The sequence below is a fragment of the Heloderma suspectum genome, chromosome 4, assembly GCF_057233095.1.
Source record: "Heloderma suspectum isolate Gila_16-S chromosome 4, 16-S_ref, whole genome shotgun sequence".
NCBI classification, from domain to species: Eukaryota; Metazoa; Chordata; class Lepidosauria; order Squamata; family Helodermatidae; genus Heloderma; species Heloderma suspectum.
The window spans coordinates 240813599-240830625 of NC_139461.1; the positions used below are offsets into that span (position 1 = coordinate 240813599).

Below are 17027 nucleotides of genomic sequence, written 5' to 3' on the forward strand. Positions count from 1 at the left end.
ATATGATGGTCCAGCGGCATCCAGCAAGATGCCAGAGGAAAAGAATTAAATTTCACCCAGGCTAGCAAAGTAACTTGAGCAGGCCCTGCTGGTGCTCAGTTTGCATAAGGCAACACATGAGACAATAACTGTTTATAGTGACATAAAGCCAAACTAGACATTACAAGGGAAACAACGTGGCTCTCAACCTTGCCTTTTCCTCATAACATGAATGCAGGAGCTGGGGGCATTTGTGGGAAAGAACTGGGAAGCGGGGGGGGGGGATGCCAATCCTCCCATGTAAATGACCCCTTGAACATTCTTACTTCCCTTCCTTGGCCCAGGTGGGCATCAAAACTGGAAGTGAGCCTGGTGTCGTGTTGGGAGGGAGGCCTTGGGACAGTGGTGCCATCACGGCAAGACTGGGCAGATGTTCTGGGCCCCTGCTCAGCAGAAGGAACAGGAGGGCCCCCTAATGCAACAGGGCTGGCTTACCACATTTTGAAGTAAGTGAATTAAAACACATTTCCATCTAAAGAGCCCAGTCCCAGTAAGACCTTGAAGTACAGAGTCTAAAATTACCTCACTGCACCAGCGGTGTAGTGGTGGTGGGTCACGCCGGGGCTTTGCTCTGGCACTTTTTTTGAAGCCAGCCCCCAGCCGGGTTGCAGTCTGCTAGGGAAGGAGGAGGAAGCAGAGGCAGTGCGGAGCGGCTGCCTTTTGGCTGCTTCTCGTTTACTATGCAGAGCCGGCCAGACAAAGGGAGTGAACGAGAGAGGGAGCCACCTGAGGGAGCTCTGCAGCCTCCTCTGGCCCCCCCGCTTCTCCGCCTCAGCTCTTGGCTTCTCCGCCCATCCCTGCTCCGTGCCTGCGTGCCTGGCCCTGCCCTCATCTCCTGCAACACCGGCCACCCATTCAGGGCTGCTGCTGCTGGCCATGGCAGCAGCGGGGGGAGGGGGGGCACTGTCACCATTTTTTACTTATGGGGCAGGGCAGGTGGCTGGTTTGTGCCAGTTTTTAGGATTTATCACACAATCCTATGCATGTTTACTCAGAAGTCAGTCCCACTATGTTCAATTGCCAATTGGGCTTTCTCCCAGGTAAGCGTGTGTAGGACTGCAGACTTAGCTGCCTTCCCAAAATCTCTGTAAATTTAATTCAAAACAAACGCCCATTGGATTGCACTGTTAATTCTTGAACATTAATTTCTACAGTAAGCAGAATTGCCAAATGCAACTTGCTCTGTCAGCTACACTTTTTGGTACAAGGTTGGCATGTATCTGGGCAAACAAACCCTGGTGGAGGGAAGGGAAACAGGAAAAAAAAAATCAGTTGGGGGGAGAGGGAACTGTCTATGAGGGCTGAGTTGAGAGGGTGAAGCTTCCATAGAGTATCATATTTTGAAAACCTAAAATGTTTGTGTTTGAGTGAGTGAGATTTACCAGGAAACAAAGGAGGCCTAAACTCACACAGTTTCTTTTCAAACCAGGGCTATGTTAGGTGAACTAAAGTGATGTTTTGGGGGACAGCAGGCAGTATTCACTGATATCATTCCACAAACTCAAATAAAGTTAGTGAAGCTCCACCAAACCTTTCAGTTGCACAAGCAGTTGCATATTACTGTATTCTGTTCATATCATATTTGGGTTTTATGCCTCTTGTATACATCCCTGGTATCCAGGATAAAGGGCAGAATAAAAATATTTCTAATAAACAAAGGGAATATGAGTGCTAACCACCTGTGAGATTAGTGACATGATTAGCAACCACATGGTGGATTTTTAAGAACTGAATAGCAAGCGTGCAAGGGGTGTGTGTGATTGTTAATGGAATCAAAGTGCGTGGGGAAGGAGAGGTTTAAGCTTTCCCTCCCCTGCCCAATCTTGATTAAACTGCTCCCCACCCCCAGCTCCCTAGGTAGCAATTAACATTAGGGAAAAAGCCCTGCCACAATGGCAATTTTTTCCCTAATGTTAATTGCCGCAGTGGGAGCGGGGAGTTTCATGAAGATTGCAGCTGGCAAAAAAGGCTTAAACCTCCCCTCCTTACATGCTCTGGTTCAGCTAATGATCATCCCTCTTCCTGCCTTTGCACCTAGTATTTAATTTATTAAAACCCACAACGTGTTTGCTAATCACATCATTAACTTCACATCACGAGAACCAGTGTGGTGTTGTTGGACTGGGACTCAAGAGATCCGTGTTCTAGTCCCCACGCAGCCATGAAGCTCACTGGGTGGCCTCGGGCCAGTCACTGACTCTCAGCCTAACCTACCTCACAGGGTTGTTGTGGGGATAAAAAGGAGACGAGGAGGACCATGTAAGCCCCCTTGGGTTCCTTGGAGGAAAAAAGGTGGGATATAAAGGCAATAATAAATAAATAAAAATTAGGCCTTTGCAAGTAGTAGTGCTCCCTCCATGGAATTGACACATTTATTTATTACTACATTTATATCCCACCTTTTTTCCTCTTGCAAAGAACTCAAGGCAGCTTATATAGTCCTCCTCGTCTCCTTTTTATCCCCACAACAACCCTGTGAGGTAGGTTAGGCTGAGAGTCAGTGACTGGCCCGAGGCCACCCAGTGAGCTTCATGGCCAAGCAGGGACTAGAACCCAAATCTTCTGCGTCCCAGTTCAGCACTCTAATCGCTACACCACATTGGCTCATTACATATCAGTAATGAAATCCTAGACACGAATGCCTGAATTTCTCATTCTCAAACACAACAGGAGTTTACTCCCACTCCATGTGCTGTACTAGAGCCACATCAGGGAAGAGTTGATATTGTGTCCTATCTAAGGATGATGGACAGGCAACGATGAGGTTTTTTTAAAAAAAGCGTACACACACATCAGCTTGAGCGCAGTACAGCCTTTTAAGCCTGTTGTTTGTTATTGCCTATGGGAGATAGAGACAGGGCATCCTTCCTAGATATTATACACACAAATGATCAGTGGTGCAGCCAGGGGTGGACCTCGGGGTGCACATCGGACCTCAGGCAGTGAAGAGAAAGGAACTTCCTGAGCTGGCCAATCCATTAGATAGTTTCCAGCATTCTACCTTCAATACCACCTACCTCTTTAATCCAGGCATTCCATCCTCCATAGTTTTCCTGCCTACATACAGTCAGGGCCAGAAATACTGGAACAAGGATAACTGTTTTGGCAGTTGGCCTCTGTACACCACCACATTGAAGTTGAAAGGAAACACACCCAGATGGGAGTGAAGTCAGGACTTTCAGCAGTAATTCAAGGGGTTTGACAAAAGTGGGACACTAACTATTCAGGAAGGACAGCCAGTGGCACACACATACCCTCATTGTTGGTGGCTCATAAGTAATGGAATAAACCAACATCATTTCAAACTTAAGGATTGCCTGTAATACCTGGATGAAAATCCTTTGCAGTCAATGACTGCCTGAAGTCTGGAACCCATGGACATGACCAAATGCTGAGTTTCCTCCCTCAAGATGCTTTGCCAGGCCTTTACTGCAGCTGCCTTCAGCTGCTGCTTGTTTGTGGGTCTTTCTGCCTTCAGTCTTGTCTTCAGTAAGTGAAAAGCATGCTCTATTGGGGTGAGATCAGGTGACTGACTTGGCCATTGAAGAACATCCCACTTCTTTGCCTTGAGAAACTCTTGGGTAGCTTTTCCTGTATGTTTTGGGTCAGTATCCATCTGCAATATGAAGCGGCGTCCTATCAGTTTGGCAGCATTCGGCTGAATCTGAGCAGAAAGTATAGCCCTATACACTTCAGAATTCATCCTGCTGCTTTGATCAGCAGTCAGGTCATCAGTAAACACCAGTGACCCGGCTCCATTGGCAGCTATACACGCCCATGCCATAACACTGCCTCCACCATGTTTGACAGATGATGTGGTATGCTGTGGATCATGAGCTGTTCCTTTCCTTCTCCATACTTTTCTCTTCCTATCATTCTGGTACAAGTTAATCTTGGTTTCATCCGTCCAAAGAATCTTATTCCAGAACTGGGCAGGCTTTTTCAGGTGTTTGCTGGCAAAGGCTAATCTGGCCTGTCTGTTCTTGAGTGTTACCAGTGGTTTGTACCTTGTTGTGAAGCCTCTGTGTTTACATTCATAAAGCTGTCTCTTGACTGTAGATGTTGACAATGACATGCCTACCTCCTCAAGAGCGTTCTTGACCTGGCTAGATGTTGTGAAAGGGTTCCTCTTCACCATGAGCAGAATTCTGCGGTCACCCACTTCAGTTGTCTTCCGTGGTCTTCCAGGCCTTTTGCTGTTGCTGAGCTTGCCAGTTAATTCCTTCTTTTTCAGGATGTTCCAAACTGTTGTGCTGGCCACTCCCACTGTTTTTGCTATCTCTCTGATGGGTTTATTTTGTTTCCTCAGCCTAATGATGAGGAAACACTCGCATGGATGCCTCTTTGGACCTCATGTTGGGAGTTCCAGGGAACAGCTGGACAATGCAAATGTAATGCTCAGAACCACCTCCAGGCCATTTATCTGCTTGATTGGTCATGGGGTACCCAGGAAACAGGCCACACCTGGCCATGCAGCTGCTTGTCAGCCAGTCGTTCCATTACTTATGAGCCACCAACCATGGGGGGGGGGTGTATGCCACTGGCTGTCCTTTCTGAATGGTTAGTGCCCCACTTTTGTCAAACCCCTTGAATTACCACTGAAAGTCCTGACTTCGCTCCCATCTGGTTGTGTTTTCTTTCAACTTCAATGTGGTGGTGTACAGAGGCCAACTGCTAAAACAGTTATCCTTGTTCCAATATTTCTGGCCCTGACTGTATATAGCATCTGGATTGTGCTTGTTGTTAAGGCTGCTATCTGGGGAAGTCTGCCAAAAGTGGCACCCCTATTTTCAACAATTGGGGCCGTGGTGGCTTAGTGGTTAAGACGCTGAATTGCAGACCAGAAGGTCAGCAGGACAGCGGTTCGAGACTCGAGTGCTGCGTGACGGAGTGAGCTCCCATCTTCAGTCCCAGCTTCTGCCAACCTAGCAGTTCGAAAGCAAGAAATTGCAAGTAGATAAATAGGTACCGCCTTGGCGGGAAAGGTAACAGCGTTCCATGCACCTCGGTGTTCAGTCATGCCGGCCACATGACCATGGAAGCATCTTCGGACAGCGCTGGCTCTTTGGCTTAGAAATGGAGATGAGCACCACACCCTAGAGTCAGACACGACTGGTTGGGGACACCTTTACCTTTTTTTTTTATGTTCAACAATTTTTCCCCAACCAGTGAGAAGTTGGTGGTTATGTTCAGAGGGCCAGTTGCCAGAATATGGGGGGGGGGGAGAAACACTGGAGACTTACTGTGTCTTGGAATGATTTATTTCCCAAAACACTGGTTGAGCAGGTATAATGGGATGCAGCAAGCTGTACATAGCAGTGCTAGTCCCAAAACCTCAGTCCATCTCTCCTCCTCCTATCCCAGCCAGTTCTAAGGAATGCGGTCTACAAAGAGAATTCAAAGCATAGCATTATTTGATCTTGACTGTGTTGATTGAGCTTTAGCATATGGTTGAATGTCTCCCACCCTATACGTTGAATCCCATGGCCATTTTTTTCCAAATGACAACACAGCTGGCATGTGCAGAATGCCATTTTCACAGTCAAAGGTTGATCCTGGCAATCAAATATCAATCCGTGTTCAAATTTTGGCGTGGAAACACTGGGGTGGATCCAGAACTGGAGTGCTTCCAGACAAGGCTATATTGTACAAGGCCCTTACCTCGTTCACAGAATTTTACAGAGGGCCAGGTTATGCAGCCTTCCACTCGTAACCCTCCAGTGTTTTCTCACCATTTCTTCTGTCTTTTTTTCTTTCAACAAAAAATCCATTAAGGAAGGGAAGATGGAATAGCTGCACAATGACTTTTGATTGGCTTGGGATATATCCAGATTAGGGTTTTGCCATTGCCTTGCCTCATTCATGAAATGTTACCACGGAAAATCCATTAAGTAAGAAAAGATGCTTGCACAATGTCTTCTGAGTGATAGTGCTAGGAGCCCTCCATCTGGAAGCACCCTTAGTCATGCTTAACATAGACCCATTGAAATCAATGGGACTTATATTAGTCATCCTCTTGGATCAGGACTCCACAATGCTGAATCTGCTAGACTGCAGTTGGGTGGAAGTGGATGGTGTTTTGCAATCATCTAAGGGCTTTTCTACGCAAGGCTGCTAATCCACTGCAGCTACTTTAAGTTTTGTTGTAGAACTGAGATCCAAGCATTACACAAGGAGTTTCCTTTCCGGCTTTTCTGCTACTTAACCTCTAGCTGGCACTGTGGTGTAGCAGAACAGTGCACTGCAAAATGCAAATACAAAAGAGGAAATCCTGCGTTCTTTCACCAATTAGAAATAATACCCCATTTTCCCTGCTCTAAAAAATTAATGGAAAGTGCTGTTTACAAACAGAAGCAAAACTGGAGGGTCACGACATCATCTAAAGAACCCATAAACAACCATGAATAGGGAATGATGAGCGCACATCAAATACTTCATGTAGAAAAGCTCTAAGAGCCTTATGCCTTTACCAGAAGAACTGATGATCATGTGGGAGTTGCAAAACATGCCACACAAGTATGTGCAAAATGCAAGAGGTTCTCGATGGCTTGCTGTACTTTATGCGAGGGTGAAAAGGTGTGTCACAATGCATCTTAAATAACAAGCCCCAAGTTCGACAAATTACTTGCATTTATCAGCCAAAAATGTATGCTGTTTGAATATTGTTTCTAACACAATAGTTATTAAATTAACATTTATTTTGTTTTTATCCCACCCTTCCTCCAAGAAACTAGGGGTAGTGTACATGTTCCCACCTCTTCTGTTGGGGTAGGTCAGGCTAATAGATGGTGGCTGGCTGAAGGGCACCTGGTGAGCTTCACAGCCAATCAGGGATTTGAACCCAGGTATTCCTGTTACTAGTCTGGCATTCTGTCCATTAGACCATACTGGTGGTAACAGTGACTAGTAATTGTTCTTCTGCTATCTTGACTAAAATAAAACTCTGTATTTTACCACCAAAATGAGCTTTCTACAGGCATTCATTCATTGCATATCCCCTTGGAAAATGGCAGCTACAGAATTCAAGCAACAGAATGGGCATGTCTACCCAAGTGAAATGTGTTCCTATGTGACCCGAAACACATACAAGACTATCTGCACATCTTTTTTTAAAAAAACAAACAAGGATCTATTGCAGATCCTGGACTATTACTAGGGAAGCAATACATTATTGCTTCATTACCATTCCATGGAGTGTTTGTGAATTGCATAACTATTATGAAACAACAAATAGTTAGGCCAAATGCATTAACTTTACTATTTGATGTATTAAGGGAAATTTAAATATTGTGACTTCATAGTATCATATGCAGAAATCCCACTCTGCTGTTTGCCATATAAAGTCTTCCTATAGGCTTTACAGGTCTGTCATTTGTGATATAGAAAATCCTGTGCTGAGCAGACAACTGAATTCTAGGCTAAAAACTAGTATCTATCTTGCAAGATGATGCTGTCAAGGTTATGCATGCCATATGCCAGCAAATTTGGAAAACACAAGAATGGCCAACAGATTGGAAAAAATTAACTTATATCCCCATACCAAAAAAGGGAATCACCAAAGAATGTTCAAACTATCCAACAGTGGCACTTATTTCACATGCCAGTAAGGTAATGCTCAAGATCTTGCAAGGTAGACTCCAGCAATTCATGGAACGAGAATTGCCAGATGTACAAGCTGGGTTTAGAAAAGGCAGAGGAACTAGAGACCAAATTGCCAATATCTGCTGGATAATGGAGAAAGCCAGGGAGTTTCAGAAAAACATCTATTTCTGTTTTATTGACTATTCTAAAGGCTTTGATTGTGTGGATCATAACAAATTGCGGCAAGTTCTTGGTAGTATGGGGATACCAAGTCATCTTGTCTCCTGAGGAATCTGTATAACGACCAAGTAGCAACGGTAAGAACAGACCACGGAACAACGGACTGGTTTAAGATTGGGAAAGGAGTATGGCAGGGTTGTATACTCTCACCCTACCTATTCAACCTGCATGCAGAACACATCATGAGATGTGCTGGGCTTGATGAAGCCAAGGCTGGAGTTAAAATTGCTGGAAGAAACATTAACAATCTCAGATATGTAGATGATACCACTGTTGCAGAACCCAGAGTCAGAGAGACCACGGAGTGAAGGAAAAAGAGATTCTTTATTTAACGCGCGGGCTTAAGGCTGGAATCATTTCCAAAGAGCCAGAAGCCCCGAAATACATTAGCACATTGTTTTTATAGACATTGTGACACATATGAAACGGCTCCTCCTCCCCCTCCTGCGTGGGGTTGCAGTCCTCAACATTTCTTCTCCTAGCACCATTGTTTATAATACAAGAACTGGGTTATAGGGTAGCCATGATAAGGAGAGAACAGAAGAGAACAGCAGAGAACAAGATATACAATTGTATGACCTTTGACAAGATAAGGAATTCCTGTGTCTCGTCAGCTTACAACAATGTATTCAAGGGAGAAAGAGCTCAGCAAGAACATGAAGCATGAGACTGCATGAGGCTACTTAGTCTGACCCCCGATATGGCTGCTACATTCCCCCCTTAAATGCATAATTTCATTACAATTATAGCATTTCTGATAACTATACAAAGCTTTTTGTGACATACATATTACTTAGCCTCTTGTTGGGCTATTAGAGCGTAGAGGGCAGCAGTTTTATTAGCTGAGACATAAAACAGATTGGTTAAACAGCTCATAAGACAAGGAACGCAGAGACATAACAGAACTTTTATGAACAACACTGGTAGAATTAGGATGAACAATGCTTTAAACCAGCTAAGATCTGGAAGCCAAGGGGTTAACTAATTTAGCTAATTGTTTTGTCTTATTGTTTTGTTAGCTACTATATTGTGCAGCTTGTTGATCTGTTCATCTACAGCATTGCCATTATCAGTTAAGTTAAAACAACAGAGCTTTTGGTGTGTCTCACAACTTAAATGATGAAGAAGGAAGAGGTAATCTATACCAGCTCTATTTTCTAGAACTGCACCTCTTAGATCACGCAACTCTTTATTTAACAATGACAATGCTCGTGAGGTGGCATTTATGCTTTTGGCTAAGCTGTAAGCTAACCGGTTGATCTTTAGACTATTAGCCAAGGCTAAACTTGGAACCTCAACCAGTGACATTGCTAAGGCCAATTTTTTTGAGTCAGAATATAACTGCACATGACTATTACAATTTTTAGTTAGTTGGAGTGCTCGAGGCTGCCGTCGACGGATTTTCTTGGGCCACAGGGGAAGAATTGGCACCAGTTCAATTGGTGGCTGAGGCAACATGGGTGGTTATCAGACAAGTTGGCAGGAATGAATGACCAAGTGCGGGAACTATATGTCTAAAACTATTCATGAGGCAAAAGTATGTGGGCATCATTAAAATATATGTTTTGAATTTTATTACAGTGGAAGGGGGCCAGGGATAGCTTTATATTTTCTGGAAAAAATTTTGACAATTAAGCATTCGTGAACATGTAGCATTTGTTTCAGCAATGATGGGGGTGCGTAGAGTGAACTCTGTAGGGGGTAGGATTTTTGCAACCACGCCCCAATTAGCATTTTGGGAATAAGTTAAACTTACACCATAAACTCTTAACATGGTATCTTTTTGAATTTTTTCAGGATGTCTACAGACAGGTATTAGGCAATAGCTAATAAGCCTATTTGCAGGTATATCTCTTGGCAAACAAAAATGTTTTACTCTCGTGATGTTAGCCAGGTGAAGCCAGTAATTATCAGCAAATCACTGGGACAAACTTCTCCTTCCAGGGGCAGACCCCCCTTTTTGCACTTTATTAAGGAAACACAATGCAACACTACTAACACTACAACACGCATGTTTGATCTTCTTTGGGATCTGAGCATACGCTGGGCAGCTATTCACCTGGCAAGCTGCAGCAGGGTCTAGTCCCCTTCTTCAATTTTCCAGTTGCAGGTCTGACCGTACGCAGGGGGACAGTCTTCCAGTGTGTCCACAGTAAGGTCTAGCCTGAGTCTTCTTACTGCTTTTTCAGAATGATTTTTAAAGGATTTTCAGGATTTCTGTTTACAGTCTACTCTCCTCCTCTCGCTCTCTTGACTCGTGTCCAATGTATCCAGGGTTTAACTCCAGCTGCTTTCATAGCTGCGGGGGTGGAAAGTATGACAGTTCTCAGTCCTCTCCATCTGGGAGTCAAAGGGTTATTTTTCCCTCTTTAACTCATACTTTAACTCTTGGTTGGAAAGGATGAACTTCTGTGATGGGAATGGCTTATTTTCTAAGACAAAGCGACGCTGGGCTTGAAGAACTTTGCTCAGTGTTTGGACTTCTTGTTTAAGGCTAACGTTTGCTTGCTCTTGATGCCGCTCTAGTGTCAATCATGAAGTCAATGTCACGGCCCCTCACAGTCAATGTCACGGCCCCTCTCAAGCTGTCTCCCTCTTCACCCATTCTGGCCCCTTTGGTTTTCTCCTTTGTGTATTTGATTTATTTTATTTGGGCATTCATGCCACTAATGTCCATCTTGTCCACACTGGGCACACTGGTTCTTTTTTAAGAATCTTCTGCCTCTGCCGGGTCTTTTTTTTTCTTCTTTCGTCCACGTCTTCTTGGGCCTCTGGGTTGAGGGAGGGGGGTATACTGGCGATAGGCATCTGAAAGACACTCCAAGTACGCTCTGGGGCCTCGGTGGCACCTTGCAGCACTTTAGACACTTTGGTCATATTAATTGACTTCTTCATACCTGCTTTCATGGCTTCTAACAGCAGGGTTTGATACTGGGTGAGGCGCTCTAGCCCCACTTGTGTTTTGGGATTCCAGAGGGGGGGTTTACTTACAAGGAGACTTTTTTGGGTAACTTACAGCACACAGGCGTACTTAATGGTTGGATCAGACAGCTTCTCTGAACCACGAGCTATTGGGCTAAATGGGTTTTATACCATACATGTTACCCATGAGGCAACACAACACTAGCAAGCATTTTCAGCATAGGCTAGAAGTGTTTGGTTCTCAGGCACAGCTTCCTGTAAACAACTTCGCTTCCCAAAGTGCTTGATAACACTTTTATTTATTAGTATGGGAAGACAAATGTTTTCTCTTTCTTTTGCTTTCTTTTTCTTTGCTGATCTGCCTGTATTGCAGATCATGTTTCAAACTTTTTACCTAAAACTTTCTGCTCCATGCACCAGCCTTGCCTCTTTATTTGTCTTTTTTAAGTTAAACTCACTTACTTAAACCTTTCTGCCTTACACTAGTCTCAATGACACACATTTGGGATAGGCTCTTCTTCTCCTTCTAGTTACATTTTCTTAATCTTAAAGAACTATTACATTATTGTGGCTACTTTACCCCAGGTAATAAGCTCCAGGCACAATCAGCTGCTTTTAATTTACCCTGGGGGCAACTATGGCCACGCTTCTTTTTTACAAATGTTTTTTTTTCTTTGCCTCTTGCCTTTTCTTTCTTCTTTTTTTCCTCCCTTCTCTATCTGTCTTCTACTTTCTCTATTCCTTTTTTTTTACTTGCTTCTGTCTTTCTTGTCATCTATTGGGAACCACACTTAGTATTATTTGGAGTTGCAACTAACACTAATCTGCAAATATCACATATATTTTATGATATCTAAGAAATCATAAAATATACACAACAAACTTTCTGCAATTTAACACAATTAATGGAAAACACTTTTTGCATGGTAAGGCATGATGGAGCAGATCCAGCAATCATACTGCTCTTCTGGCTGAAAGCTCAGGGCTCATCAAAATCAAGGGACGGGCATACCCACACACGCAAAGAGTTCTAGGTCACCATTTTTGCCTCGGCAACTCTATGCTGCATGAGTTCTGGCAGAAGGAAATTAAAAGTTATAGATCAAACTCAGCCTGCTGTACACTGAGCTGACTACAAACACAGACACACGGTCTACAGCGATGAGAGTTCAAGTTTATCCAAAGCTTCACAGCACTGTCCATGGCAAGTCTTTGACAATTTAAAATTTTAGTTCATGTGCAGAGTGTCTCTAAAAAGACCAGACAATGATGGAGGCAAACAGAGAAGGCTCTGGGCAATGAAGATGCAATGTTTCCAGCAAAGGCTCTCCACTTTTGCATCAGTTTAAAAAGGGAAAGTGTGACCCTACACCCCTTCTGACAGACAAGGGCCTTTAACTTTTTAGCAAGGCCTGTGTCTAAACAGAGCGGCACAGCTCAGCTCTTTAGCCGTGACGCTTTAACCTGGGCAACTCTTCTGTAAATTTTATTCAACTTCTGTCAGGTTCTCACAGACATTTTAAAAACTTACTCTTTTTTTTTTTTCTTTTCTAACCTGGTACACGAAAGCACTGAAACACTGAGTGCTGAAACTCAGGACGCTGGGGGGTGATGGGCATCGCCTTATACTTGCATTTTTCAGGCAGCCATTAATCTTCGGGGAGGCGGTGGGGTGACTTGCAGGACTTCAAAGGCAAGCTTCTTAGTTTGTTTGTATTTGTAAATCCCAAGCTTAAAACAGGACATGATGAGGTACAGGGCAGCCAAATTCTTGCTTTGGCACGGGCAACAAATAACTCGGGTCAGCTTTCTTCGCTGGGGTCTCAAACAGGAAAACAGTCTTAAAGTTGTAACATCACTGACAGCGTCAGCCAGCCAGCTACACAGATCTCATTGTTTTTTTAAGACAGTTGCTCCAGTATCTTCTTTTCTTCTCAATCAGGTTGGGTCTCCCAGCTTACACAGTTTATTGCAGCTTTCAGGAGCATGGTAGTAGCGTGATTTTGGCTTGGCCAGGAACATGCTGTCTGGTTTCTCGGTCTCTTCAGCACACACACTTAGGCAGTGTAACACTGGACACTTAAATCAGTGAGATTTCTTCATTGCAGGGAATCCCACGGCAAAAGCTTAATGGTTACGCTCTTTAGAAATCATATAGCCGATGGTCAGTAGCTACAGGCTCTATGCAATTCTAACACAGTTCAAAGCTAAACACGGTTACCTTGACAGAGATCTTCAACGTGGTCTCTCCGCTTCATTCTGCTTTGGGACAGTCTTATGGCACACTTTTCACTCGAAGAGGGGTCTAGCTTGTGCTCTGGGGGCTGATTCTTCACCTTTATTTTCTATTTTGCCTTCATCTTCTGGGTCTTCATTTTCAGTTTCCATTTCTTAGGGATTTCATCTCAATTAGGCGAGGTGATGATGTTGCACAACTCAGAACGTTGTGGGCAATTTTCCTGCCCCCCCTCTCTCAGCGCGCTAGGCTAACAGCTACTTCTTCGGCCTTACACTCTCACGCTCCCACGCTTTGTTAAAAGCCAGACTGTCCTGCAACATTTTTCTAATTAACAGCCTCAGATCTTTTTTTTCCTCTCAGCTCGACCTTGAGCTTTTTGCTGTTTTCTCTCTCTATTCTGAATCTTTTTTTTAAAAATTTTTTTTTTCTTTGTTTGACATACATCCCAAGGGGGTGCAAGGTTTGCTTCCCCCACCACCCATAGCCTCCCTCCTAAATTGAAGACAGACACAATTAGGGAATGGGAATTGGTCAGTGAGTAAGGGGTCTCACTGGCCGACACAAGAGGATTTTATACACCACGCACTTTGCTACTGGCCTGGGCACCTGGATGGTCAACGGTATGCGTCAGAAACCGCAGTAGCCACTCACACAATCATCAATCTCTCCACTGCATCCATATGTCCCTGCCACCCACTTTTCCCACTTTTTACCAGAGTGGAAAGCGGCTTCCCCAGCTTCCTCAGCTTCCTACTGAGTACTGGCGTGCTGGGTACTGGCGCCCACTCGGGGGTGTGATCAGGCCCCCCTTCTACCCGCAAGGAGTAGGTTCTTTTGTATACGTATACCACCAACACTGACCTTCTTCATGAGGCGGGGCCCTCTTTTTTTCTGCCCAGTGGCCTTTCTCCCTAAAGGCAGGGCCCTCTTTTTCCCATATACTTGCCTTTCTCCTGAAGGCTTCCAATGTGGGTTTCAACTCAATTGCAGCTGCGATACAGGCAGGGCTCAAGTTCCTTCCTCCGCTTCCCAAGGTTCTCTTGCCGCTCGCTGCCGTTTGGGCGATCCCGGTGCAGGCTTTCTCCCATTCACTCGACAAAAAGGTCGGTGGCGCCAAGAAAGGGAGGCATGCGCCGAGCTCGTCTTCCCGGTGCGGCGATCAAGAGCAGGCAACTGTCACCTGTCTGGCTCAGAGCCTGCCACATCCGAGTCACGGCACCATTTATGTTGCAGAACCCAGAGTCAGAGAGACTACGGAGTGAAGGAAAAAGAGATTCTTTATTTAACGCGCGGGCTTAAGGCTGGAATCATTTCCAAAGAGCCAGAAGCCCCGAAATACATTAGCACATTGTTTTTATAGACATTGTGACACATATGAAACGGCTCCTCCTCCCCCTCCTGCGTGGGGTTGCAGTCCTCAACATTTCTTCTCCTAGCACCATTGTTTATAATACAAGAACTGGGTTATAGGGTAGTCATGATAAGGAGAGAACAGAAGAGAACAGCAGAGAACAAGATATACAATTGTATGACCTTTGACAAGATAAGGAATTCCTGTGTCTCGTCAGCTTACAACAATGTATTCAAGGGAGAAAGAGCTCAGCAAGAACATGAAGCATGAGACTGCATGAGGCTACTTAGTCTGACCCCCGATATGGCTGCTACACCACTTTGATGGCTGAAAGCGAGGAGGAGCTGAGGAACCTCATGACGAAGGTGAAAGAAGAAAGTGCAAAAGCTGGGTTGCAGTTAAACCTAAAAAAACCCAAGATTATGGTAACCAGCTTGATTGATAACTGGCAAATAGAGGGAGAAAATGTGGAGGCAGTGACAGACTTTGTCTTTCTAGGCGCAGAGATTACTGCAGACGCTGACTGCAGCCAGGAAATCAGAAGACGTTTACTTCTTGGGAGGACAGCAATGACAAATCTTGATAAAATAGTTAAGAGCAGAGACATCATACTGACAACAAAGGTCCGCATAGTTAAAGCAATGGTATTCCCCGTAGTAACCTATGGCTGCGAGAGCTGGACCATAAGGAAGGCTGAGTGAAGGAAGATAGATGCTTTTGAACTGTGGTGCTGGAGGAAAATTCTGAGAGTGCCTTGGACTGCAAGAAGATCAAACCGGTCCATACTCCAGGAAATAAAGCCAGACTGCTCATTTGAGGGAATGATATGAAAGGCAAAACTGAAGTACTTTGGCCACATAATGAGAAGACAGGATACCCTGGAGAAGATGCTGATGCTGGGGAAAGTGGAAGGCAAAAGGAAGAGGGGCCGACCAAGGGCAAGATGGATGGATGATATTCTGGAGGTGACGGACTCAACCTTGGGGGAGCTCAGGGTGGCAACGGCCAACAGGAAGCTCTGGCGTGGGCTGGTCCATGAAGTCACGAAGAGTCGGAAGCGACTGACCAAATAAACAACAAATCAGTCAGCTTTACTTCAGGCACCATAACTTGTCTCCACTACTCCCAAAAGTCCATCAGCATTTTAGACCCTTTTAGAGTCTCTGGAGGGAAGGATTCTGTAACTGTGGTAGATACACTGAAAATCCCTATTGTCGTCTGGATGTTGTGAACAGGGGTGGGCTATCTGAACTGATCCACCACCCTAACAGATAAACAGGAGGTCATGGACCTGTACCTTGGAAACTAATTGTCCAACCATGACAATAGTGACTTCAGACAACATTTGGTCTGTACAAAAGTGGCAGCAACACCCTAAGCATTATACTCCAGTGTACGAGTTCATACCAGTTGCCTATAGAAATCTCTCTCTCTCTTCTTTATTTATAGCCATGTCACAAATAAGAATGATTTAGAGCCAACACAACGAGAGGAAAAAATTAGCTGTCACTCTTTTGTCTCATTGCCAAGTTATTATGATGGACTATTTATGAACACTGTAGTAATTTGGGGAGGGGCAGTGGAAAACTGTCACCAATAGAATTTTGACAAGCAGTACACCTTTCATGCCTGAAAACAGAAGTACTGGGTGCTCTTCTCAGGAATTTCAGAACCTTCCTCTTTTGGACAATTCTTTTAGATTTTAGACTGGAGCAATGTGATTCTTTTAACACTTCGCCCTGGTTGCGTTCGACAAAGCATCTATTTTGGGGCCTTTTGAATTGTCTTCCAAACCACCTGATCTCTTCCAAAAGTGCCACAGCTGTTCTAGCCTTCAGAAGAAAAGATACAGGAAAAATAAAACACACTGTAGGCAAGGATAAATTGGGAAATATGATACATTGCAATCTTCTGAGATAGAAGACGCACACACACATTTAGGGAGCAATCCTACCGGGATAGGCAGCCGCCTCCAAACTCGAGGCAGCCACCTATCCAATGCAGGGCAAAAGCATGGAAGGGATTATCCCCTCCGCGCTTTAGCCGCCCTGCATTTGCAGCTAGACAGCCAATTTCGGCCGCGGGAAGGCAAAGCGTGGGAAGCAGCTGCCGGACAATGCATTGGATGTGTCATACCAGCATTTCTGCCTTCCCCGCCCCGGAACGCCCGGTTTTCAACGTTCCGCGCTCCTCTTCTGAGGCAGCACAGGAGGGAGGGAAAGTCGGTTCTCAGGGAACCAACCTCGGAGTGCAGGCTCTGAGGTCAGTTCCTGGAAACTGACATATCCTATGGCCATCTAGCTGCTGACTAGCGGCCACAGGATTGCCCCTTTAGTTACCATATTTGAAAACAGCGTCCTTAAAAGTTCACATCTGTATCTATAGGATTTAAGACATATTAGGTTTTTCCTAAAGCTCAAGAAGTTCTATATGCACTAAGGATTTCCTTGTAATGTTTGGGCTTGATCCCACTTATATATAATTTAGGGTCACGCTATGTTTTACATGCAAATGACTGTAGCTCCATGGTAAAAGTGCATGCTTTGTATGCAGATGGTACCAGTATAGTTCTTGACATCTCCATTTTGAAAAGACAGAAAAGATCAGATAGTCAGTGATGTGAAAGATCTCTGCCTGAGAGCCTGAAGAACTGCT

At 44.6% G+C, this 17027-nt stretch overlaps 1 protein-coding gene across 1 annotated transcript in view; it reads right to left on the minus strand.

Moving 5' to 3' along the window:
- Positions 1-5150: 5150 nt before the first annotated feature.
- PNPLA1 (patatin like domain 1, omega-hydroxyceramide transacylase) overlaps positions 5151-17027 on the minus strand; it is a gene marked incomplete at its 5' end in the record, with an annotated part of 30332 nt that continues 18455 nt past the window's right edge. The window contains 1 exon segment of the mRNA XM_084851654.1: positions 5151-16204. Coding sequence (XP_084707780.1) covers positions 16099-16204 — 106 coding nt within the window.